Source organism: Paramormyrops kingsleyae, chromosome 2 (assembly GCF_048594095.1).
Source record: "Paramormyrops kingsleyae isolate MSU_618 chromosome 2, PKINGS_0.4, whole genome shotgun sequence".
Taxonomy (NCBI): Eukaryota; Metazoa; Chordata; class Actinopteri; order Osteoglossiformes; family Mormyridae; genus Paramormyrops; species Paramormyrops kingsleyae.
Window position 1 is genome coordinate 28,173,684 of NC_132798.1, and position 25,717 is coordinate 28,199,400.

The 25,717-nt window shown below is 37.8% G+C and overlaps 1 protein-coding gene across 2 annotated transcripts; it reads left to right on the forward strand.

Annotated features, from left to right (window-relative positions):
• Nucleotides 1-25,348, forward strand: rasa1a (RAS p21 protein activator (GTPase activating protein) 1a). 2 transcript variants are annotated; one of them, XM_023834793.2, is made up of 25 exons: nt 1-1,258; nt 8,707-8,859; nt 9,958-10,093; nt 10,453-10,523; nt 11,824-11,941; nt 12,035-12,066; nt 12,855-12,907; nt 13,356-13,506; nt 13,668-13,746; nt 13,869-13,986; nt 14,071-14,227; nt 14,381-14,468; nt 14,569-14,649; nt 17,065-17,222; nt 17,356-17,432; nt 17,681-17,853; nt 18,172-18,331; nt 18,565-18,707; nt 20,047-20,162; nt 20,373-20,459; nt 20,564-20,631; nt 20,761-20,849; nt 20,974-21,051; nt 24,220-24,354; nt 24,500-25,348. In XM_023834793.2, exons 1-25 carry the CDS (start codon nt 768-770, stop codon nt 24,581-24,583), a joined length of 3,096 nt encoding a protein of 1,031 aa, XP_023690561.2. In that variant the 5' UTR covers nt 1-767; the 3' UTR covers nt 24,584-25,348. The 2 variants fall into 2 exon arrangements, with proteins under 2 accessions (XP_023690561.2, XP_023690560.2); XM_023834792.2 differs by having other exon boundaries at nt 3-1,258; nt 13,863-13,986.
• The last annotated feature ends 369 nt before the right edge of the window (nt 25,349-25,717 follow it).

Below are 25,717 nucleotides of genomic sequence, written 5' to 3' on the forward strand. Positions count from 1 at the left end.
GAACGAAGATGTTTTGCAGCAACGGGCAGAACGTTACGTGGGATGGCAGATATTACTGATGGGAGCGCGTGCTCGGTGACTCGGTGCTCTTCTGGCTTGGTCTGTGCGTGAGCGAGCACGCGCTCCAGGAGGAATGGAGGCAGGACAGTGAGCGACAGCCTCAGCGATCCTGTATCAGCTTTGAAACCGTGAGAGAAGTTACCCAGGAAAACAAACATTGCACTTTTCCTATCCGAAAGTTCGCTGAGGAGAACTTGACTGCACTGGAGATATTTGCCCGGAGAGCGAAACTCTATCAAACAGAAATGTAGACCTTTTGGAACTCTGTGGAAACAAACAAAAAGGAGCCCACGCTGACAATAAACAACACACTCCCCGACAAGTGGACTTCTGCTAAGTGAAGTAGGCAAAGGGAAAAAAAGGGGAAAAGAACTCGTTAGTTGGCGTACTTCATACGCACTGCGTGTATCAGAGTTCACCGTCTTAGTTTTCCCAAACTTTTAACAAAAGACAAACAATGAAAACTTGAAACTTTAAGTATATCGTCGTTAGCTAGCTAGCTAACGCAAGCTAGCTGCGATTTTTTCCAGTGTGAGGGCAGCGCATTGTCATGCTGGATAACTAACGTGTTCTGTGTGTGCTGTTTTTCCAAGTTGAACTTTTTGTATTTGTTTTTTTTTTCTTCTTTTCTATTCGAGAGAGTGTTCCAGGACGGGTGGGGAAAGGAAAGACTCCTGGACTTTCCCCTAATATATATATATTTGTAAATGATGGCCACGGAGGTCAGCAGCGAGGATACGGGTTCTGTTTCGACGGGGACAGGGGGTACAGGCGGCGGAGGCCCCGAGATGGCCCATTTCTCATTTTATCCCAAGCAAAAGGGGCGAATCAGCGATACGGGCCCTGAAGGAGGTCAGAACATCCGCCACCCATCCAGCACCTCCCCAGATACCGACCCTGAAATGATATTGTATCCTGTTGCTGGAGGGGACATACCAGGTTCGGTGTTCTCCTCTGGGAGTGGCAGTGAGTCCAGCACGGGAGCTGGAAGCGGAGCTTTCCTCCCTTCAGAGGGACAAGGTAGCCGGATGTCACCCACCTCAGCGACTCCGGAGGGGCCCGCTGGCTTTGGTCCCTTGCCACCTCCGCCTCCTGGCTTCGGGGCCACAGGCACGGCGGATGAAAACGATATGTTGGATGGCCCGGAATACGAAGAGGAGGAGGTAGCATTCCCGCTCACAGCACCGCCCACGAACCAGTAAGGATGCTTTCGTTATACCTTCATATGTTGAATAAACCTTGGAAAGTTGTTTCTGGTTTCTTGCTTCTTTCTTTCGTTATTTCTTTAGTTCACTAGTACACAGTTCCAAGCAAAGTAAGGCGCAACAAGTCTCATAGTCTGCAGAAAATGTCTAAACAACCGTTACTTTAAAAGTTTAATGGTTATGATTTTAATATGTTTAATCATTGCCGCTGCGTTCATGGTTGCTTCTTGTGTGCAGTCTGCCCTGCTGGAAAAGAGAACTGAATTGATTTAATCTCTTAACCACATCCCCAAACTGCACTTTTCTCTTAAAACCTATAGTATCTTGTGGTCATTGACGAATGGGATAACAACTAATCGGTGACCACACAACTTCCTACATCTAGGCCATTTTAAATTCGAAATTAGGAATTACACAAATTAAAACTCTACAATTTAATAACATCGTTCGACTCGTCTAATTTGGTTCTCAAACCTTTCGTAGATTTTTTGGCAGACAATTATATTGCTTGCCATAATATGTTCCTAGTATTCAGAAATAGCTTTTTATTAGAAATTTTTCTAAATAGAGGAAATTGAATATATAATCCCACGATATCGAGTTACATGGCTTGTTCAAAGAAGGTAAAACTGTACAGCTAGGTTATTGCTGTTTTACGTAGCATTTAAGTCTCAAACAAAAACCATAAGTTCTGAGAGGTTTTAGCAGCACATTCCTTATTAGTAAACTATAACTCCTCGATTTTTTTCTGCAATCCACAACTATTTTGGAAGTAAATATATCCCATTTTTTTGCAGTGGTGCGATGTATAAGACTAATATTAATTGCTAAGTGGCAATATTCAGTTGAACAAATGCTTTGAATAATTGCTTTGGACTCTGCTGAGCAGCCAAATATAAAATAGATTCTGTACTTTTTAAATGAGTGAATATCATATAGTGATTTATCAGATATCCTCACTGTTGTCCATTTTTATCTAAAGCTATTATCAACTTATCAATTTTTGTTTAGCAAAGTATTACACAGTAACAAATTTACTTGGTACATAAACAATGGTTAAGCCATTTGGTGGACATTTTCTTCCAGTCTGTCTTTAATCGTGTGTTCTTGTGAATGTGACAATTGTGCTGGAGTGTGAGTGTGAAATAAAAGTGTGGTAATTTCATGATGCAAAATCTGAATTGAATTTATATTGGATGGTTGTTCAGACCTTTAATTTCTTCCACTGATGGCTCTTGTGTTTGCTGCTTTTTTTTGCTTGGAACTGGAATGTCTTAATGACATGAAAGCAGAGCACTTGGAGAAATCTATTGAAACGTCATAGAGGCAGCATTGGAACCAAATTCCAGTTTTAAGGATGTTGTACACTCAGTGAATATGAATGTATGAGCACTAATGCCATTTTTTCGTCAAAATATCAGTTGAAAATGAATGATATTTTAAACATTTAGAAACTGAAAAGTAGCCTATGGATGAAAATATAAAACAGTAATGGTATATATCATTTAAAGTGGTTATGGTAAGTCAGTGGTCTAGTTATTTAACACAGTTATTATATATACCAAAGTAAATATAAATAATTTTCACTTTTGCATAAGTTGCAGTCTTGTTTATTTTTGGCAAAATTGTCTTTTAAAGACTAACATCATTCATTCATTCAAGATGCTTTATCGTAATAGTCATTCATAATCCAGCTAACATATCTGGTATTTTACAAAAACTATCTAGTGCTGAAGTAAGATGAGGAAGTTGTGGTTTGTACTTGTTACAGCAACCTGGAAATGGCCAGTTAATTTTGAGTTCCCACAAAGATTAGTAAGGATTTAGACTAATAAACTGTTTAATTTGAAAAGTGAATCAGCTTTGCTTTTTTCACATAAGCAGTTGTTTGAAAAATACCTCCTGTGAAAACACATTATTAATACCTGTGGTTGTACTTCTACCACTTCATTATATCAGTGAATATTTCCTAAACTGAACTTCTTAAATTGTGGCAAACAGAACTGAAAACCACAAACAATATCAAAGTATCATAACTGAAAGGTTCAGGTAAAATGGCTTGAAACGATACATCTGACTACCACAGTTAAGAAAATGCAGAGAGTTTTTCTCTCCAGGGAATATACCAATGGTCAGCTGGGTTGAGATTCAGTTTGGGCAGTATCAGGTTTTTCATACTGTCATTATACCATTCAAACACACCGAAAAGCAATGCCAGTCCGGTATTTTGAAATCTTGGTGATGAAATTTTGGTGAGTGTGGGTTCTCCACGATAAAATTTTGGCAAGCAGCAAATTTTATCTTAGGGTCTTGTCCAGCAACACAGTTTATCCTGGGGGAACCTGCCCCTCCCCCACCATGAACATCCAAAGTAACACAGTATACCATACTACTATAATACTATCTGAGTCTAGTTGAGATCAACTAGCTGAAACATTTTACAGTCATATGAAACAAAACTTAGCAAGTGTTGCAGTTTTAATGATTGTTCCTTTTCCAAGGTTATCCAGTAGCCTGTAAGTTAAAAGTGAATGTAAAGTTTACTAGTATTGGTTTGCATGAGTTCTGTATTTCGTCCTTGTAGTCTGACTTGCTCGTAGACAGTGTGACGCGTTTGTGATAAATTTAACAAAACTGAGTAAGGAAGAGAAAAGTGAACAAAAACTGGTCACCAAAACACATTTGCCTTCTGCTGTATGGAAACATTTTGGATTCTATAAAGAGAAAATGATTTGACTGAAGTGCTTTGTGTAGGCAAAACCTAAAGCAACACCACTAACTTATATGACAGATTCTGTTGGTAGATACATTCTATTTGGCTATATTTTATTTTGGGTACATTTTCAATTCCTTTTTTGCTTTATAAATGTCTGAATGTGTATTGCAAAATCATATTATGATATTTGAAATTTTTCCAATTTAGTATAGCCGTAATCTGGACCTCATTTTGTGTTCCTGTTCTGTATCTTGAGACTGATTCTTGGGCATTGATTTGGGTTTTGTGTTCGACAAATGGTTTTGGTCGAGATTATCAGTCTTTGCTGCATTGATAAAGAAGGACATAAGCACATATTGCATGTCTAATCACATGTAGAATCTGTCAGTGTATTGTAAAGCATTGAAGTACTTTAAAAAAAAAAAAAAAAATTGTGGTAAGCTACGCACAACCCTGTTTTCGACATCATGCAACTGAATGTCTTGAAGAAAAAAGCTAGCTGCTTTTAAAGACCATCACAACTCTCCAGCTTTATGTTTTTTAAAATATAAATATTAACTGAATGAAAAGTAACAGCAGTCTATAACTTCAAACTTTGTTTTATTTATATGCTAATATACTTTACCTGTATTGTCTGGTTTATTGGATTTCTTGGCCCTCATCAAAAATTTGGTCATTTGTAATATATCATCGCTATCCAATGAAAAATACTCCAAAAAAACATTATTTCGGGAGCATGAGTAAATGCATTTTCTCAGAAACTGCTTTACAAAATAAATCTAAAACAATGCAATGAAACAAGCTTTGCACCAAAAATAGAAGTCTTTACTCAGCTATCACTTTTAAAAGAACTTGGATTTTTTGGATTTGTGAGGGAATTCTCAGGGTCAACATGATACAAACATGATACATGATACAAACTAATCATTAACTAAACTAGTTTTATTTACAATTAAAAATAATGGTAGTTAGCTACCTATCTAGCTGTCAATAAGTTGTCCAAATTAGCACTATAAAGTAATCCTTACAAATGATCATCATGAATACTAATGTTAACTAGTACAATAGATGGCTTTATAAATGGTCTTTTCATTGGTCAATTAGATGTCAAATGATTTCTGTAGACAGAGGAGAATGCTGTGTTCCATATATAGCAAAAAGTCACAGTAATTGAAATGTGGACATACATGGTTTTTATTGGACAGTGACAATATGCAAAACCTCAATAAATGTTTTTCTTCCCTATCTCTTCACCATCTGAGCTTCTTAATGACCTGAGAGTACAGTGAGGTCACTTAGACCAAATTAGAATCACATAAGTTGTGCCTTGTGACGCAGAAGACTCATACTCCTTTGACTCCTGCCCTATGTCCAGCAAAGAATAGCTTTTACCTTCTCAAAGCTTGTGATATATTCAGAGATGCAACAAAAGCTGAATTTGCTAGCAGACTGAGGAGGATCCTCAACCCCGCTCAGGATTATACAGTCTAAGCAAGACATTTTTAACACCCCTGTGATGTAAATGCTCTGCAATATGATGTACTATTGCATTTACAGATGAATGGCGCACATATATCTATATCTATATATGTATGTATGTATGTATGTGTATATGTGTGTGTGTGTATATATATATATATATGTGTGTATATGTATATGTATATATATGTATATACACGTGTGTGTATATATATATATATATATATATATATATATATATATATATATATATATATATATATGTATGTAAGTATGTGTGTGTGTGTGTGTGTGTGTATGTATATATATATATATATATACATACACACACACACACACACACACACACACACACACACACACACACAATAATCCCCCCCCCCCCGAAGTGAATACCTTGTCAAAGAAAGCCAGAAAACTGCGTTGAAAATTAACTGCCTTATTCATTAATATTGACTAGGGGTTCACTTTCTTAATGTTTCTCAGGGATTTTATGTATGCTATTTTTATATTGTACCATTGAATGAAGTAGGTGATCATCTTTGTGCAAATACATTTTCTTCCGCAGGGCAGGAAGTTCAATAGACACTGCTCAGAGGTTCAAATATTACAAGAAAAAAACGTCTGCTGGTTTTGTCTTCAAGGCTAAGACTAAAGTTCCAACCTACTTGTTTCCTGTAGGCCTCCCCCAGTATCTCGGATGTCATCTTTTTAACCTTTTAAAACATTGAGTCATTTTGAATTATGTTTTAAGTTCTCTTGGTATTCAAGAATCTGTATCCTTGTTTCAAGATCATCATGTGGTCTTTTTTTACATTCAAGCTTAAGTCAACTCTTTACTTTCACAGGAAGCTAAACCAAAGGTTCAGTATGCAGCAGTGAGCAGTCATGTTTAAAAATGCTATTTTAACACATTATACCCCTTCATTGCAATTTTGGTATACATTTAATCTAAATATCATGTTAAGGAATTTAAAATTATACTAATTTATTTTTATTCAATCCTTGCATAATACCCTAAAAATATAGGTTTTCCTACATTGGAGCATTGCTGATTTAATATGCACATTTAAATATATACACGCACATATTATATCTGTTCTTTTTCTCTGATACAAATTTCATTATCTGTGAGGCCAGCTGATTATATATATATATTTTCTCATTTAAACATTAATTTTCCACAGCATCTGAAAGAAATGTCGCACAATATGTTTAGCTGAAACTCTGTACATGTACTGTGTGCATTTTTTTCTTAACATTTTTACTATGCTGATACCACCCGCTGACTCTTGACTGGTGACCATTTTGAATATATTGTGGAAAGTTCAAGAAGAATATCAAAGATACAAGGCCCTTCTTCTTAATACCTTTCATTTAACCACTGAAAATATGAACTAATCTGAAAATATGGTTGTAGTAGCTAGGTCTGCATAATGTGCAACGTTAGTATCAACATTGCATGTCATGCACATGAAATTGTCCCATAGCTAGGACTGCAATAGTCAGCTAGGTTGAGACCATCACTAAGTTACACCAAAACATTTTAACTCAGTCGTAAGAAAGAAACATCTTAATAATTGTTCCTTTTCAAGATTATCTAGTTTTTTTTTTTTGGGGGGGGGGATCACTCATAGATAGTATGGTGCATTTGTGAGAAATTTAATGAAAATGAGGAGAAAAGTAAATCACCAACAGACATTTATATTCTGCTCCATGGAAATATCATCTCTATGGAATCCATAATATTAAGCAAAAGTGATTTGGTGGCTTTGTTTATGGTCTGCTAGCAGAACTCATGACCTCACCACTAGCTTATTTGACAAGCTATTGGTAGTTCGAGTTCTGATCAAATTTTTCCCATAAGAAATAATGGAAAACCAATTAATTGTTTCCCAGCCCCTAAAAATTACACCTAAATTTGTTTTTTAAGCATTTAAACACAAAATGAACAGGATAAAACAAGAAGAGCATATACTGCACTAAACACGTCTAAGCACATTTATCAAAACAGTAATTTAGTAAGAAAATAAATGTATCCAAACAATGTGTCCTGCTCCGATTGTCCTTCTGTGTGCCACGCCCCCTCATTAACCTCATGTGGAATCCCCACGTGATCAGCTGTTTCTGGTTATTGCCATTAGTCCTCTGTATTGTCCGTCTGCGTTTTGCCTGCCTTACCTGTAATTAAACCCCGTATTCTCCAATACCCTGACGTCTGCACCTTTGTCTCCATTCTGTAATGATGTTAAAACAATTAATAAGAAATCTTTATTTTTAAATGTATTTTATTACATAATATTTACTGTTACTGTCTATCATTGGCTAAGTGTATTTGCTCTCACAGTGAATGCGAGGCTGAGACTGAAGCGTTACCCTTCGTTTCCGCTGAGAGATGTGCCGCGTGACTCATTTCCCGGCGCGTGCAAGTTATCTTAGGTCGGCGTTCATGGTTCAACTTCTGAGATTGAGATCGAGTTCTAGGTCATTTTTTTTCAAACTGGTTGGTTCGACTTTTAAGAAATTTGAGTTCTAATGAGGTCGAGAACTGAGGTACCACTGTATTTATACAGTAGTGTGGTGTATTTTGTAGTAAACAGAATAGTAATAGCTTGAAAAGAAATAGCTCAAATATACATTGTTGAGGTTTTCATACTGTAAATACTAATTGTTTTTATTAAATCTTGTACCATGGGGTTCATGATAAAGTACAAATTTATAGACAAAATACATAGTCTTGGAGATTACGAACGCTAGTGTAGTGAATATTGACCGACTGTGGGAATCAAACAGACAAGAAAGGGCGATGCGAGATGAAATGCTTGATGCTGAGATGCCGCGCTGTTATTTCCAAGACTGAAGTTCTTGTACAGTGTATAATACTGGCTTGTCAGAGAACTGGTCATAAGTTTGGTTGGTCGTTAAACATGGAGGTTGTTAAGTGAAGAGTGTCTAATAAATCTTGATGTTACATTTTCTGCACTGATTTTTCTTTTGTTATAAAATGATTGTGTTACTGGTGGGCTAGCGTTTGGCAGTACTGCAGCCCTCCTTACTGGAACGGATTTGTTTTTTCAATAATTGCATACTCTTCACTGTATCGCCTTAAGATGAGCAGTCTAATTCGTTATGCTGAATTGTTTATTAGTAGATCTTAAATTTTAAACAAATAGGCTTATTCTGAGTTATAAAACTTAATAATGAGTATTCAGTGCTGAGCCATAATATTGTGTTGTTACTCTGCAGGTGGTACCATGGTAAGTTGGACAGGACCATAGCAGAGGAGCGTCTACGGCAGGCCAAGACGCCAGGGAGCTACCTCATAAGGGAGAGTGATCGTCGACCTGGCTCCTTTGTGCTCTCCTTCCTCAGCATGACTGGTGTTGTCAACCATTTCAGGTGATTTTCTGGTTTACTGTATATGTTCATCCCGTCAGTAGTGGTATTGGAGTTGTTGTAGGTGGCCAAAACTGTCATTCATGTCTGCATAGTTCAAGCACAATTTAAGATAGCATTTTGTTTTGTTCCTCCAGGAGTTACACTACATACCTTGCATTCCAAAATCATGAGCAAACATAGGTGTATTATAATAGGTTTCTTTGTGCACAGAACATGACTAGAAGTTTGACAGATTTAACTGGATGGCTTTGCAGCCATCACATATGTCAAAATTGTCCGTTAACAAACCACACAATTATCTAGACAGGAAATATAATGGTAAATATAAGTTCCTAATGTTTGAATTTTTTCTGTGATTTTAACATCTAATTTGTATGCAAGTGGTTATTTGAGTGACATAACCTACCTTGTATTGGATGGCTGGAAAATCTCTGATAGATTTTTTGCATTAAGTTTACCTGTACAAAGGTCAGCATAGTAACACAGGAAGAGGTGAAGTGTAGTGTATGAAACTATGCTTGTGTGTGTCTGAAGCTTTTTTTGTCACTGACATACTGTAAATAGTTCAATGTGTAATAGTTCAATGCAGTCTATTTCCCAGAGATTGTAAAACATTTTAAATTGAAATTGATATATGTCAAAAATGTATATGCTTACTGAATGTGGAAATATGTTGTTAAATAACTAGCTAGTCCAGCAGTCTTTTTGTAGTGCTTCAATACTAAACTGCAGATTCCAGCCCGATGGGTTATTTCCCATTATAAACTACTGTTCAGGCCTTGGGTACACTTGTTAATCAAGCAGTTCACATTGGACTACATTCCATGTCAGAAACCAAAGAATTTTAGGATAGAAAAGGTGGTTATTTACATGCTGATTACTTGCAGGTGGTAAATTGTTGCTCACTTTAATGATGATGCATTTATTGTATTGCACATATACAGAAGTTCAAGGGCTGTAGTGCTACCTATTCTAAAAAAAAAAAAAAAACACTTTAGATGGAAAAATAAATCAGAGACTTGTCAAGTCTATTGTATAATGAAAAATATCATGTTATGTTTCCAAGTTTTTAATATAATATAAAATATGTCTTTTCAGGATAATTGCAATGTGTGGTGACTATTATATTGGAGGCCGCAGGTTCTCGTCTCTGTCAGACTTGATTGGCTATTACAGCTATGTATCTTGTCTGCTAAAAGGGGAAAAGCTGCTTTCCCCAGTGGCTCCTCCAGAGGTGAGATGAATTAAGAATGAGTGACCTCATATCTGCCATCTTAGTGTCATTGCAGCATTAGTAATTCTTTCGAAGATTCCCTCCCTATATGTGACTTCAGCCAGCAGTCTGGTTATAATGATATTTTTGCAATAGTATAATTATTTCAATGCATGTATTATGAAATGTATTCTATGTTTTGAAAGTTTCAAGAAGTTTTTTGTCTGTGAACATGATATGCTACATCATTCATCAGTGTGTGATCCTGCTTGTCAGTATCAATGATCTCATTGATCATTTCAATGAGAATTTTTGTAGGGACATGAGTTTTGAGACTGGCATAATATATCAGTACTCAGTAAATCACTGTATTACTGCAGCCTGTGGAGGACAGGAGAAGAGTGCGAGCTATCCTTCCCTACACCAAAGTGCCAGAGACTGATGAAATCAGGTTGGTAGGGTGTGTGTATGTATGTATGTATCTATCTGTCTGTCTATCTGTCTATCTATACACACACACACATTGTGTTACTTAAAATATAGAAGTAGAAAGATCAATGGTCAATTGTGTTTGGGGTTTCACGTCTAATCACGTTCAGACGTTAGCAGAGCAATAGCACAGCCGTACACAACATATTGCAATCCATCTAACATAATGGGAAGACGTATCAGAGTTTCAAAGAAGACAGATTGTTGGTGTGCGTCTTGCTGGTGAATCTGTGACCAGGACAGCAAGTCTGGACTGCTGTAGTCAAACATTTGGTCACTCATGCCAATGCAAAACGTCGGTTTTAATGGTGCCAGCAGCGGAAATCTTTGGCTGTGGATAATGTGAAACGTATTTTTTGATCAGTTCACCTTCGCAGTCTTTCCCATATCGGGGAGTGTTACGGTGAGAGGAGTTCCAAAGAGGCTTACCACCCGGACTGTTGTGTGCCCAGAGTGCAGCACAGGAGTCTGTCAGTGATGGTTTGGCCTGCAATATCATGGCATCCAACTCCAGTCCTAGAGAGCTACTGTCCAGTAGGTTTTCTATCCTATGTGACTTCTGATGAGCCTCACCTGTTCTCAGGTAAATACCAGGAACAGGTGTGGCTCATCAGAAGCCAGGTAGAAAATGTACTGGATAGAAGTTCTCCAGAACCAGAGTTGAAGACCCCTGCCTTAGGCCCACTACTTTTTCTAGATGGCTGTGTCAAGGCCAAGGACAACCAAACCATTCTGGGGGACCATGTTCACCCAGTGGTTCAAAGATTGTACTCTGAAGGTGCCATGTATTAGACTGTTACTCTACCAATTCGCACAGCAAGAGTGGTGATTTGATGAACATGAAAGTGAAATTGAACATCTCCCATGGCCTGCACAGTCACAAGATCTGAACGTTATTTAGCCACTTTGGGGTGTTTTGGACGAGCGAGTCAGGGAATGTTTTCCTCCGCCAGCATTGCATAGTGACCTGGCCACTGTTCTGCAAGAGGAATGACTCAAAATCCATTTGGCCACTGTGCAGGATTTGTGCCTGTCATTTCCAAGATGAACTGATGCTGTTTTGGCTGCAAAAGGAGGCTCTATATCTTACCAATAAATTACTGAGATCCAAAACCAGCTGTTTCAGTTTCTTTGTCCAACCCCTGTAACTTGCCTGTCTTTCTGTTCTATAAATCCAGAGAAACCAGCCATAACATTTGTCTGACATTTTACAATGGTATTGTTCCATTTAAAATGCTCATTGCATGCATTTTTTGTTTCAGTTTTCTTAAAGGGGACATGTTTATTGTTCACAATGAACTTGATGATGGATGGATGTGGGTGACCAATGTTCGAACCGATGAACAGGGCCTTATTGTTGAGGACCTTGTTGAGGAAGTGGTAGGCAAACTTACTCAAATATTATTTCCACTAATTTTCATTAAGAATTTATAATTGCAGTATTTTGTGTTGATTTCCATGTACTTTTTTCAGGGGCGAGAAGAAGATCCTCATGAGGGCAAAATGTGAGATTTTCTTCATAAACTTATTTTATTTGTTATGGAATTTGCCACAGAGAAGTGAAGTATGTTCTCACCAGCATTAGTCTGTGGAAATTGCTTTAAAAGTTTTCAAGGCTGAAACTGTGACAAATAGTGGTACCTGATTTTCCATTTTTTTGTATCCCCATTACCTTTGAGGTGGCCTGGGTAGATTTATGCAGTGTGTGTAATCACAGTGAATGAAATGTATAAAATGGTCCTGCCAACTGCACAAGAACTTAATCTTTCTGATAAGTGCACTACAATTTCATACTAATACTAAGCAATTTTCTGTTTTACCAAGGAAATGCAGTGCCTGTAACTGATATTTTTCCTCAGTCCATTTAACTTGCCAGAATTTTTAATGAAAAAATACCTATTTTATTAAATGTGACAATGTAGCGTACATCAAGCTTATTGATTCATAGCATGTTTGTTTGAATAGTTTTACCCCATTCTCTTTGTGTAATTGAACTGCCTCCTCAGCCAGGATTTAACAAGTCCTAGTTACTCAGTATTCTTGTTATTGTTTTGGAGGGGGTAGGGATTAGGGGAGGATGAGCTCATGTAATTGTCCACAGAGGAGCAGGTGCAAGAGAGAGAGCCATTGGCTGAGTGGGTGCTGCGACGCTGTGCCCCAGTGTGCAGATACTACTCGCTGCTGACTCACTCTGCTACTGCTGCTGACATGCTCCTCCAAGCAGACACAGATGCAGGCCCTTGTGCCCTGCTGCGTGTTGTTTTATAATGGGCTATTTCCATCTTGTCTCTAGTTGGTATCACGGGAAGATCAGCAAACAGGAAGCATGCAACCTGCTGATGACAGGTACTCTGTTCTTTGCACAGCGTCATCACACTTTTGAGTCCAGCACCCACCCTTGTGGTGGGAGCAGAGAGGACAGTAATGACGCATGCTTTCAATGCGGCCAAATCTACCAATATGTCAACACAGACAGTTTCAGTATAAGCAAGACACATTTATCCTGATTATGAAATTCATAGTTAAATTTAATATGTCAGGCCTTGTCAGTTAGACTGCTTGCATAATTTAGCTAAAATAAGACATATGTAGACTGAAATATTACAACCAAAGGCCAAGTCTTACCATTTTAGATATTTGACAGACTTAAACAGGTTTTCAGTACTTACTGCATGAGCCATGCATTCAAGTCATTAAATGTCTTTGTGCATTATATCACGAGTGCACATCAAACATTTCACAGTTTGGCTTGGTCTTTCACATCTGTAACTAATTTTATTAATTTATTTTTAAGTCGGGGAGGTGTGTAGCTTCTTGGTCAGACCTTCAGACAACACACCTGGAGATTACTCACTCTTTTTTCGCACCAATGAAAGCATCCAAAGGTTTAAAATATGCCCAACTCCAAACAACCAATTCATGATGGGAGGGAGGTACTACAACAGGTACGTTTCTGCTTATGATCAATGTAAAATTTCCATTGCAAAGATTGTCTTTAATATTATATGAAATATTGGATGTGTTAGATTTTATACTGGAAAAATATTTTAACTGTACTGTGCATGTGTTACATTTCTTCCCCCCCCCATCTAATTTTTTCACTAAGTGTTGATGACATCATTGAGCATTACAAAAAAGAGCAGATTGTGGAAGGATACACCCTGAAAGATCCAGTATCAGTTCAGGTATGAATATCATTCAGACCTTACTTTGAGTATATGGGTAGCACCTGTCCTTATTTATTCTGAAACACTGTGAATATAGCTCAATAATTTTCTTTTCTTTAAATTTTAATTTCAAGCAACAGGAACAAGTACTCACTGACATGGTGGATGGCAGAGAAATCTATAACACGATTCGCAGAAAGACAAAAGATGCCTTCTATAAAAACATTGTCAAGAAAGACTACCTCCAATTCAATAAAGGTGCTTGAACATTTTATTTGATTAACCTCTACGAATGACTGTGCTGTTGCCGGCATGAATTTCTGCTAACATACTCTTTTTCAGGCAAAGGCAAGCGATGGAAGAACCTCTTCTTTATCTTGGAGGGGAACGATGCCCAGCTTATCTACTTTGAGAGTGAGAAACGAGCCACCAAGCCCAAGGGTTTAATAGACTTAAGCGTGTGTTCTGTATATGGAGTACATGACAGTCTGTTTGGCAGGTGAGAGGCTTACGACTATGTAATGATTGGATGCTTTGAACCAGCCATCTCACTGTAAAATAAAAATATTGTTTTGTGTTTATGATTATGTTGTATGGCGATATGTGTTTGTCTGATGTTGATTCTGGTTGTGCTGATTTTGTCTTTTTACAGGCCAAACTGTTTCCAGGTTGTAGTTCAGCACTTTAGTGAGGAACAGTACATCTTCTACTTTGCAGGTGTTACTCCCGAACAGACACAGGTTTGTATTTTCTCCCCCCATTTCATGATATTTCTATCCTGTGATAATATTTTACATTTGTAGTTGGTCTCTGTTTCTAATGACACACATCCATTGTTAGGATTGGATGAAATGCCTTCAGGTGTTCTGCAGCCATCTGCGGAAACCAATACAACCTACTGCCAACAAACGGCTGCGCCAGGTATCTGTTTTGAGCAGTGTGAATGTGTATGTGTCCCGAGCTCCATTCAAGGACCATTCAGTGTGAATGTGTATGTGTCCCGAGCTCCATTCAAGGACCATTCAGTGTGAATGTGTATGTGTCCCGAGCTCCATTCAAGGACCATTCAGTGTGGATGTGTATGTGTCCCGAGCTCCATTAAAGGACCGTTCAGTGTGGATGTGTATGTGTCCCGAGCTCCATTCAAGGACCATTCAGTGTGGATGTGTATGTGTCCCGAGCTCCATTAAAGGACCGTTCAGTGTGGATGTGTATGTGTCCCGAGCTCCATTCAAGGACCATTCAGTGTGGATGTGTATGTGTCCCGAGCTCCATTCAAGGACCATTCAGTGTGGATGTGTATGTGTCCCGAGCTCCATTCAAGGACCATTCAGTGTGGATGTGTATGTGTCCCGAGCTCCATTCAAGGACCATTCAGTGTGGATGTGTATGTGTCCCGAGCTCCATTCAAGGACCATTCAGTGTGGATGTGTATGTGTCCCGAGCTCCATTCAAGGACCATTCAGTGTGCATGTGTATGTGTCCCGAGCTCCATTCAAGGACCATTCAGTGTGGATGTGTATGTGTCCCGAGCTCCATTCAAGGACCATTCAGTGTGGATGTGTATGTGTCCCGAGCTCCATTCAAGTACCGCCTACTTAACTGATGTCCTCCTGTGAGTAGAAGTACCTACATACTCATTGAATGCACGAACGGTATTTAAAATATGATTTATGTCATAACGTCTGTCAGTGCAGAAACAGCCGCTGTGTAGTAAACTGCATTGTGAACAACACATCATTTTTCCTTACAACGCTAAAAGATCAGTTTGAATCTGCTGGGAAGTTCACATTCGCACGGAAACTGTCATAGTCCTCTTCATTAAAGTTCCGTATAAATTTGGGAAAAATAAATAGTGTAAGAAGTGATTTATTAAAGGTGATTTGGAATTTGCTCAGATCATATATTTATTGAGCACTTTCATGTAGCTTCATTATTTATCTCAAAGCATTATATTAATATCAGTGAAACATGCCGGTAAAAAATTAAAGTATGTATGTATATGTTAATAGAAACCTATAATAACAGTAAATGTTCATATAATTTCATTTTGAAATCCGATTGAAAATGTTCTGTGGAGACGCATGTTAATGCCAGGTGTGAACGGACGTATTTAGGATTGTCTACTTGTGATTGGATCACGCAAGGATGTATGTTAATACCAGGTGTGAACAGGACCTTAATGTGTGCAGAAACGTTTGATTGGTAGTGTAATATGACCAGATGAACAGAAAATTCAGAGGACCTCAGAAGAACAGTTGTTGAAGCTCATCAGACTGGAAAGGATGTATAAAAGATATGAGCCTTCACAGTCAGACTTTTCATTGAAGTAATAGAAACTCATCACAAATGGTACCCTTATGAGAGGGTGATCAGAGTGAAAGCACACCATACAATCCTCAGATAACTGACAAGGAAGCCCTGCCATAGAAAAACTGCCCCACAGTGGCTTTCATGGGACGATGCCACAGAGGATCCACTGCTCTCCAAAAAATATTGCTGCCTGTCTCAAGCTTGCTAAAAACCACCTGGATGTTCCACCACACTACTGGAGCTGAATGTTCTGTGGACAGATCAGACAATAGGAGTACGATTGTGTAAGGCTGCTTTGCTGTCACAGGACTTGGATAGCTTGCAAACACTGAGGGACCAATGAATTCCAAGTTGCAATATGGGAATTCTACAGCAGAAGGTTAGGGTATTTGTCTGTGATGTAAAACTCAAGACTTTCGGTCATAGAACATCCAGAACACAGGAGTAAATCAATAACAGAATGACTGAAACAGAAGACCTCAGTCGCATGTGGTATGTGGCTGTGGTTTTATCTGTAGCACGCTGTTCAAGCAAGACATCCTAAAATATACATGCACTGAAGCATTTTTCTTTAAAAAAAAAATGAAGTTGCCAGGGAATGATGATATGCTTTACAGAACACATAAATACTGCCTAATGATTTGTAGACTTACCAAGTTTGTGTGGTCTTTAAGAATTTCAAATATGACGTTTATCAAAATCAGTGCCAAATACTGTTTGATTTAGATGATGGAGATAAGAAGAAAGACTTGTTTGCAAACTTTCTTCATGGTATTGTGATGGCACCTTTTATCAGCATCAGTTTTTTGGCTCGAGTTAGTCTCATTGAGTCAAAGGGAACGTTAAAGTTCTTCATCTAAAAAGTATTCGTCATCTAGTTGAGTCTGTTAAAATATTACTACCCTACAATTTGAACATAGTGCATACCTCTTGTTGATTCATTTGCATTCTTGTGAAATTATTGTGCAATGGACAGGTTTTTTTTAACTACTGTATCATTAACCTTTATCTTATTTATTTCAGGTCAGCAGTTTGGTGCTTTATGTAGAAGAGGCCCATAAGCTACCAGTCAAACATTTTACAAATCCCTACTGCAATATCTATTTGAACAGTGTGCAAGTAGCAAAGACCCATGCCAGAGAAGGACAGAACCCTGTGTTTACAGAGGAGTTTACTTTTGAGTGAGTATCTCTACCCCATAGCCACCCACATGGTTCAGATAAATTAGGATACTCTGTGCATTTTATATCGTTAACACAAAAACATCTTTGCAGGAATATCTCAATTTAAGATTTTGATGTAATTTTTTTTCAGTGATTTGTCCAGTGAAATCAACAGATTTGAAATAAGCCTCAGCAATAAGACGAAAAAGAGCAAAGAAAGTGACATCTGTAAGTTTTTGTATCAGTTTTATAGACATCTAACCCTGCAATCTCAACTTGACTTTCCAGTCTATTAGGCATTCATCAGCTTTGTTGTTACAGTCCATTCCATTTGAAGGGGTTTAAGTGGCTTGTGCTGACTGCTAATGGCCTTATTTTCTTGTGATACACTTTAAAAGCACACTGCAGCTCAGGTCATCTGCATTTTTGCAGAAAGTAATGATCATTACTGACACTCTGTACATTTCTTCTCCTAGTGTTCATGCGTTGCCAGCTCAGCCGGCTTCAGAAGGGTCAAATGATCGACGAGTGGTTCCCTCTCAGCTCTCATATTCCCCTCAAAGGAATTGAACCTGGCTCCCTTCGAGTAAGGGCTCGCTATTCTGTGGAGAAAATAATGCCAGAGGAGGAATATAATGAATTCAAGGAGGTAGGAACAGATGATGTTCTCTTCCGATATTCCGTTTCCCCCATTGAAATATTTTGTTTTCATGTAAATAATTATTATGCATTCTAAAACATCAGCTCCATATTCGCTAAAGATTTTCTGAAATTATTGTTGTAGACAATTCATATTACTAAGTGACTACAATTTATTTTTGTGGTTTAAATGGTTTAGTGAAATCATATTGGCTGCAACATATTTTCGTATTTTGAAGAAAATCCGATAAATTTGTTGTGACATCAGTGAAATGTAACTTTACCAGTAACAAAATAAATTGACCTATGTCTTTTGTTTCTTTATAAGCTCATCCTGCTGAAAGAGTTCCACGTAATCTATGCACTGGCCCATGTCTGCGGGCAGGATCGAAGTCTTCTAGCTAGTATTCTGCTGAGGATATTCAGGCATGAAAGGGTGGAAGCACATCTTCTCAGAACACTAAATGACAGGGAAATAAGCATGGAAGGTAGAGAGATTCGAGCTCTGTTGTACAAATTTACTGTTGATTGTTTCACAGAATGTACTGCCAAAATTTGTGTTTGAACCTTTAAAAAGAATCTGTTTGAGATTAGATGTCTTTGAGATAGTGTAAAGCTGTATTGGCTTCATGACTATCTGTATCTCTAGGCCAATTGCTTGTATATACATATTTAGTAAAAGCTTGTTTTGGATGAACAATGCTTGTGTCCTGGGTCTTAGATGAAGCTACGACACTGTTCCGTGCAACTACCCTGGCAAGCACACTCATGGAGCAATACATGAAAGCTACAGCCACACCATTTGTCCACCATGCTCTCAAAGACACCATTTTGAAGATAATGGAGAGCAAGCAGTCTTGTGAGGTACTTCTAGCTTAATAATTCCATGTCTTGTACATAGAAAGTAACTTAAGATTTATGCTTTCCGTTGTGAATTCTGGTTTGTATGTAATAAAATTTCATTTTTGCCTATTATAAAATAGCATCTTAGTTTTCAATTTAAAACAATTTTCACCAGAAATTCAGATTTTTCCCAATACATTTTTACCCTATAAATAGTGAGGTTCTGAAGTCTCCCATTAAAAATGTCTACATCTGTATATGATGGTATATTAATACATTGTGAATATCTATATGTGGTGCTTGGCATTGAAATTGGTGTACATTGTGATTCAGGTTTACTTGTTAGTGAATTTATAGACTTATTTTTCTCCCCAGGGCTATCACATAGATTATTTTCTTATTTTTCAGCCTTTGCCTTAGGGTATATAGGCAGTTAGTAATACTGCATAAAACTACCCCAAAATGGATATAAATAATTACAATATATAATATACAATAAATAATTACAAATAAATTGTTAGCAAATTACCCACAATGTTAATGCAACCTCACATTTTTATTTATGTTGAATTCTGTTTATTTCTTAGTAGTTTATTGGGGCAGATTTCCCTTTTAAGGGTTGGATTGGGTCTCGGCAAGAATGGGCTAACAAGCGGTGTGTTACAGTTGGTTGAAAGGTTGCCAGTTCAAACACCGCGGTCGGCAAAATGGTTTTACCATTGGGCCCTTGAGAAAAGTCTCTTAACCCCAGGGACTGGCTGACACAGCTTTCTCAGTTATATACCCCTTTAGATAAAAGCATTTGCTAAATAAATGTAATTGAATGAACACAAAAGGAACTCAGATTAAATGACATTTATGTGTTTTACTTGACCTTTGGTTCCCTTCACAATCAAATGAGTGTTTCCTAATGTTTGAAGCATATTTGCTGATTGTTTAAAGTCTGCTGTTGATAATGTGCAGGCATTTATCTTTTAGCAAGAAATAACTTTAAATTATATAAAAAAGACTGACAGCATGTCTTGGATTTAGACTTTTATGTTTTGAAGTATATTTGAGTACAAAATGCTTAGCTTTTATTTTCAGTCTGATTTGTTAGTTTAGATTAAAACCTACATTATTTTCTACTGTTTCTCTAGTCATAGGTTTTTGTCTATATTTTTGGTATATGGAGAATTCAGTCCATCAACAATATTTTGTATGTAGAAAACATTCATTTATGCAAAGAATCACTTTCGTATTTATGTAGAATTAACTGACTCATTGTGAGTAAGCAGTGCCATCTAATGGCAGCAACACTGAAAACTGTTTGCACTTTTGTTAAGGATATAAAACATTTCCCTGTATTTATATTGCTCAGCTGAACCCTTCTAAACTGGAAAAGAATGAAGATGTTAGCTTGAATCTGCAACATCTCCTGAACATTCTGTCAGAGCTGGTGGAAAAAATATTTATGGCAGCTGAAATCCTTCCACCGTAAGTAAAGTTTTATATGCTTATTCAGGGTTTTCACAAAGGTGAGATTTTGTGCATATTGATGCTTTGTGTCCTTTGACTACTACAATAATAATTGTAACTACGATAGCTGCAAGCTCAGAATGAGGTTCAAGTGTAAAGTGTAAAATGTTCTATAACCTTTGTATTTGTATTTATGTGATACTTGTTACTCTTTCCTCAACATTATAGGACACTGAGATTCATTTATGGATGTTTACAGAAATCTGTGAAAGAGAAGTGGCCAACAAATACAACAATGAGGACCAGGGTTGTGAGGTAAATTATTAGGTCATGGATTGAAAATTTGTATGTTGGGGGACCCCCCAGTTCCTCAAATTTGTTAAGAAAAAGAATAATAAACCTAATTTCCCTTGTTTCAGTGGGTTTGTCTTTCTGCGATTAATTTGCCCTGCAATTCTCAATCCAAGAATGTTCAACATAATTGCTGGTAAGAAAATATGAATTTGATTTACATGGTTTATTATTGTTTTATTGTAATCAAGTTTGGTTGATGCACAACTTCAAAATAATTCTGTAACTTCAATTATTCGATAATTCTTGGGCCTCTTTGTTTCAGATCCACCCTCCTCTACTGCTGGCCGAACCCTCACTCTGGTTGCTAAGTCTGTTCAAAACTTGGCAAATCTGGTTGAGTTTGGAGCCAAGGTATATTAAACTAATAAGGCATTTCATAGTACTGAATACCAGTGCAGATATGGTTTGTTAGTGCATTACTATCATTTGTTTCATTGGCTCATTTATCACAGGAGAATGTATTTCACCTCCTCAGGAACCGTATATGGAGGGGGTAAATCCATTCATCAAGAACAACAAGCATCGGATGATCATGTTTCTGGATGAACTGGGGGTGAGTATCTCTTATAGCTAGGTGATATAAAGTTACATGCAAAATTTGAATTGAACAAAATGGGGATAATACTCAGTCCTTGTGCACCCCTCCCCCCCCCCAGTTCTGATTAGCGGTGCTGATCATTGTTGTCCACAGACACTAAAAAACAATCGGATTTCATTACTTGCTTTAAACCATGTAAAGCAATTGGTTTGAAAGCTTATGCTAAGCACTAACTGCATACCACCATTATAACCTCCATATATAACCTTCATATTCACTAATGATACCTTCACATACTGTATAAGGAGCTAAAAAATATACCAATATGTGTTTTTTTATTGTGCAGGAAATGTAGGCTAAATGGCTGAACTGAAAGCCAAATTCATAAATCTGTTATCCTGCTTTGTGTGTAGCTAAGTCTACTTCAACAAAGGAGTTAATCACCGGTTAGTCACTGTTAGGTATCAACACCAGTTTACTTGTCATATCACCCAACCTTAGTATCAATATCTATAAACATTATAGTAACTTCATAGTTCATTTATATAGGGCTGGGTGATTTTCACTGATACCCTGCTTCTTGTACATTTATATAGTCATTCATATACACTCACCTAAAGGATTATTAGGAACACCTGTTCAATTTCTCATTAATGCAATTATCTAATCAACCAATCACATGGCAGTTGCTTCAATGCATTTAGTGGTGTGGTCCTGGTCAAGACAATCTCCTGAACTCCAAACTGAATGTCAGAATGGGAAAGAAAGGTGATTTAAGCAATTTTGAGCGTGGCATGGTTGTTGGTGCCAGACGGGCCGGTCTGAGTATTTCACAATCTGCTCAGTTACTGGGATTTTCACGCACAACCATTTCTAGGGTTTACAAAGAATGGTGTGCAAAGGGAAAAACATCCAGTATGCAGCAGTCCTGTGGGCGAAAATGCCTTGTTGATGCTAGAGGTCAGAGGAGAATGGGCCGACTGATTCAAGCTGATAGAAGAGCAACTTTGACTGAAATAACCACTCGTTACAACCGAGGTATGCAGCAAAGCATTTGTGAAGCCACAACACGCACAACCTTGAGGCGGATGGGCTACAACAGCAGAAGACCCCACCGGGTACCACTCATCTCCACTACAAATAGGAAAAAGAGGCTACAATTTGCACGAGCTCACCAAAATTGGACAGTTGAAGACTGGAAAAATGTTGCCTGGTCTGATGAGTCTCGATTTCTGTTGAGACATTCAAATGGTAGAGTCAGAATTTGGCGTAAACAGAATGAGAACATGGATCCATCATGCCTTGTTACTACTGTGCAGGCTGGTGGTGGTGGTGTAATGGTGTGGGGGGTGTTTTCTTGGCACACTTTAGGCCCCTTAGTGCCAATTGGGCATCATTTAAATGCCACGGCCTACCTGAGCATTGTTTCTGACCATGTCCATCCCTTTATGACCACCATGTACCCATCCTCTGATGGCTACTTCCAGCAGGATAATGCACCATGTCACAAAGCTCGAATCATTTCAAATTGGTTTCTTGAACATGACAATGAGTTCACTGTACTAAAATGGCCCCCACAGTCACCAGATCTCAACCCAATAGAGCATCTTTGGGATGTGGTGGAACGGGAGCTTCGTGCCCTGGATGTGCATCCCACAAATCTCCATCAACTGCAAGATGCTATCCTATCAATATGGGCCAACATTTCTAAAGAATGCTTTCAGCACCTTGTTGAATCAATGCCACGTAGAATTAAGGCAGTTCTGAAGGCGAAAGGGGGTCAAACACCGTATTAGTATGGTGTTCCTAATAATCCTTTAGGTGAGTGTATATTGCAATATAGTTGTACATCATGTCAATTATATAATATGAAGGGAAAAAGGAAGGAAAGTTCATTTGTTCCCCTGGTCAGAACCTGCATGTGCAAGAAATGTTTACAGATGTGACCTTCATTGACTGGTACAAAGAGGATCTCAGACATCTTCAAAGACCTAGAACAGGGGTCAGGAACCTACGGTTCTGTGACTATCTGCTTGCAGTTCCAAAGCAGACTATCTTGCACACATACAGTATGTACTACATTGACGATCGAGTGGTATGCTTCAAACAAAATTTGAAAGTACAGAATAGTATTTGAGTGAGAACATTGTGGTGTTAGAGTTGAATGGACTGAGGCATATGCATTCATAGCTACTTCATCAGGTTGCCCCATGTGCCTAATATTCCAGGAGAAATAAATAAATAATGATGTTACATGCCGAAATATTGTGGCTGCCTAAATAATATGCCTGTTTAATCACAGCTGCAATTGTAAGAAAGGTAAATCACCAGTTCATTGTGAATTTTGTGCCTGTTTGTCTTCTCAATGTCTGGAATGTATGAAGACACCTTGATTTTCAAGCAAGACTGCAAACTTTCATTATTAAGACTGCTTTGAAGTTCAGCACAGTTGCTGCCAGTTTTGTGACGTCTCAGGAGATCATAAAACACGCAAAGTGTTGAATGCTGAATACATTGATAAACACTCTTCAAAGTAGCGGAGCACCTGTTTACAGGTTAAAAAAAAATAAAAATCATATGATTAAGAAAATTATGGGCATGCCATTATCTTTCTAAAGTTCATTAAACACTGAAAATTATTTTTTACTTTGTTGTTGTCATATAAAAATGTTGCTAAATTGTTTAGAATGAATTTCTCTTTCCAGTAAAATTCTGCGGCTCCAGCGTATTAATAGAAAAGAAAAAAAAAACTGAAAGTGGCTTATCTCAGCTGGGTTGCCAACCCCTGATCTAGAAGCTCCACTTAGTCAAAATATTAGCCAGACTCAAGGTTGGAGAACTATAAACGTAGAGTACAACAGATTGGGAGAGAAAGCTGCAATAACCCTTCACACAAATTGCGGTCTCTCACATCTGTAATCTGGGCTCAAGAAGGTCTCTCTTACACCTGAATTATAATGATGGTCAGTCACAAAGCAAGGTTGATCATTTAGAAAACCGCAAATCATAATTGATTAGTCTTTAGGATATTGCTTAAAAAAAGATGCCACAAAAGTACACCATTTCCGACTGGGTTGGTGATTGCAAGGGTTTCTGTAATGTGTGTGTGTGTGGGTTGATAGTAATACCAAAGTAAAATCACCTTTAATCAACTTAACACTTTGTTTTCCTTTGCTACTGTAGAATGTCCCTGATCTCCCAGACGCTACAGAGCACTTTAGGACTGACCTGTCCCGAGATCTTGCTGCCTTGCATGAGATCTGTGGGACACATTCAAATGAGCTTCGAACGCTGAGTAATGAGAGAGGGGTGCAACAGGTTTGTGTCTGCTCTTTTTGTGGTGTAACTTAGCAGTAAATGACTTGCCGCTGGTAGCAACTGAGGCAGAGACAATGTCTATTTAAAGCAGCGCTGTACTGAATTTTGACTGACATATCCTCCCTGTTTGTTTGCATTTATGCAGCATGTGTTAAAAAAGCTTCTGGCAATCACTGAGCTCCTGCAGCAGAAACAAGTTCAATATTCAATGTCCAACAGCAACAGGTAGTAACCGTTCTGAGGACTTGCATCTGGGACCGAGCATGCTCCACCCTCATCACCTTGGCAACCCAAGCTGCATTACTTACCCATTCTTCCTCTGGCACACTAATGCTGTGCCCTGTGCCCCATGAGCTATGCAGCAAGTGACAGATCCAGAAAAGCATTGCTTTATTCCCTTGCCCGCATTGACTTTTACAGCTGAATGTGCAGGAATTGTTTTGTATTATGTAACCCTGTTGATTTGTTGCTTGGGTACACATCTCTTTAAAAAGAGGAGTAATAAAGCTTAGTACACCTAAGACTTGAGTATTTTCAACACATGCTGCCAAAGTGTATACCATCTGCTCAAGAGGAATTTTAGCTGACAGGATGCTACCGTGAGCTTTATTCTTAACTGGATTATGAGTTATAATGGTTTTTATACTGTAATTTGTGATTGATTTATTTTATGACATACACAATAGTGCATTCTGAAATTATAGGTTTCCTATCTAATTGTCATATTTTTTGTTTTTGACTAATTTAGATGGGAAAGATTTTGTGCAAAAATGTGGTCATTTTATATTGCAAAAATTGCTGGAATCATAAGTATGAAACTTTTGTCCCCTGAACTTTTTCCACAGTTTTGTTTGGTTCAGTCTTCCTTGGACCTTGTCAATACCAGGCAAACATAATCAAGAGAAATAAACTTTGTACAATGTTTACAGCCATAACTTCTGAATGAACATTGTATCAGAAATGTGTGCACTTATTAAAACAGCTTTGTAAGTTACATATTGTTGGAGTTTTATTAAAAGTACAGGTAATACAAACTTTAGTATAACCATATGCAACAGTACATGTATTTAAAATTAATGGTCCCTAGAAGTATTTTAGGTCTGGTTTGAAGGAGAAAGCCAATTAATTAATGCATTTAACATTGCCTGTAAATTTTGAACTATCATGTTCATTTAAATGGTTTCCAGCCAAGACATGTTTCACCATAAATCTCAGGGTTGGTATGATTCCAATAATCTTATTCAGTAGAATGGAAACATTTTTCTCAGGGTTCCCCAGTTCCGGTCCTGGTGGGCCAGTTTGCAACAGTTTTCAGATTTCCCTGCTTACATCTTAATCAGCCAATTATCAGGTTAAGAAATCT